Raw genomic sequence first — 705 nt, forward strand, 5'->3', positions numbered from 1 at the left:
ATTACGTTATATTGTTATATGATCACAGATTTATGATGGCTTAAATTAATTACAATTGTTAAGAGTTTAATGAAAACAAAATAATAATAAAAATAAAATGACTAAAAATATTATTTAATTAAAACACTTGTATTATTAATATTTCTTAGCACTTTTGAATATGAAATTTTGGTGTGGTTTTCAGCAGTCTAGACGGTCAGGAAAGCTTACACGTCTGCCTGTACGTGTGACGTAGTCGTGCTGGCTGATGTTTTCTGGTGCTGGATCGTTCAGTGCCGGTTTCTCCTTTGATGAGTTGTCATCCTCCTCTGCCATTATGTATGCAGGTTTGAGGCGGTCTACAGTGACTGTGGTGTCCTTGCCTCGAACTTGAATGACGTAGGTCCGGGTATTCCGGCTGATAACTTTATGTGGGCCAGTGTATGGCGACTGCAAAGGTCCTTTGACCGTGTCATCTCGGGGTAGCACATGCGAGGTCTTATCCAAATCCTTGAACATGAATGAGTGCTTCCCGCCGTGGTGCGTTGTTTTGGCGGGTTGCAACTCATAAAAATGTTGTCGGAGATATTTGACGAAATTGGCTGGTTCGCAGTCGTTAGGTTGCTTTGACCCTAAGAATTCGCCCGGTAACCGTAGAGGTTTGCCATAGACCAGCTCGGCTGAGGTAGTTTTGAGATCTTCTCGCCAAGCTGCCTTGATTCCCAT

At 42.3% G+C, this 705-nt stretch overlaps 1 protein-coding gene across 1 annotated transcript; it reads right to left on the reverse strand.

The window, feature by feature from the left end:
• Window positions 1-180: 180 nt before the first annotated feature.
• LOC147071937 (uncharacterized) lies at window positions 181-705 on the reverse strand. Its single transcript, XM_085946476.1, has one exon. The coding sequence runs from the start codon at window positions 703-705 to the stop codon at window positions 181-183; it is 525 nt and encodes a 174-aa protein (XP_085802602.1).

Source organism: Rhyacophila brunnea, unplaced genomic scaffold (genome assembly GCF_057557595.1).
Source record: "Rhyacophila brunnea isolate RB1 unplaced genomic scaffold, BYU_Rbru_1.0 scaffold_2, whole genome shotgun sequence".
Taxonomy (NCBI): domain Eukaryota; kingdom Metazoa; phylum Arthropoda; class Insecta; order Trichoptera; family Rhyacophilidae; genus Rhyacophila; species Rhyacophila brunnea.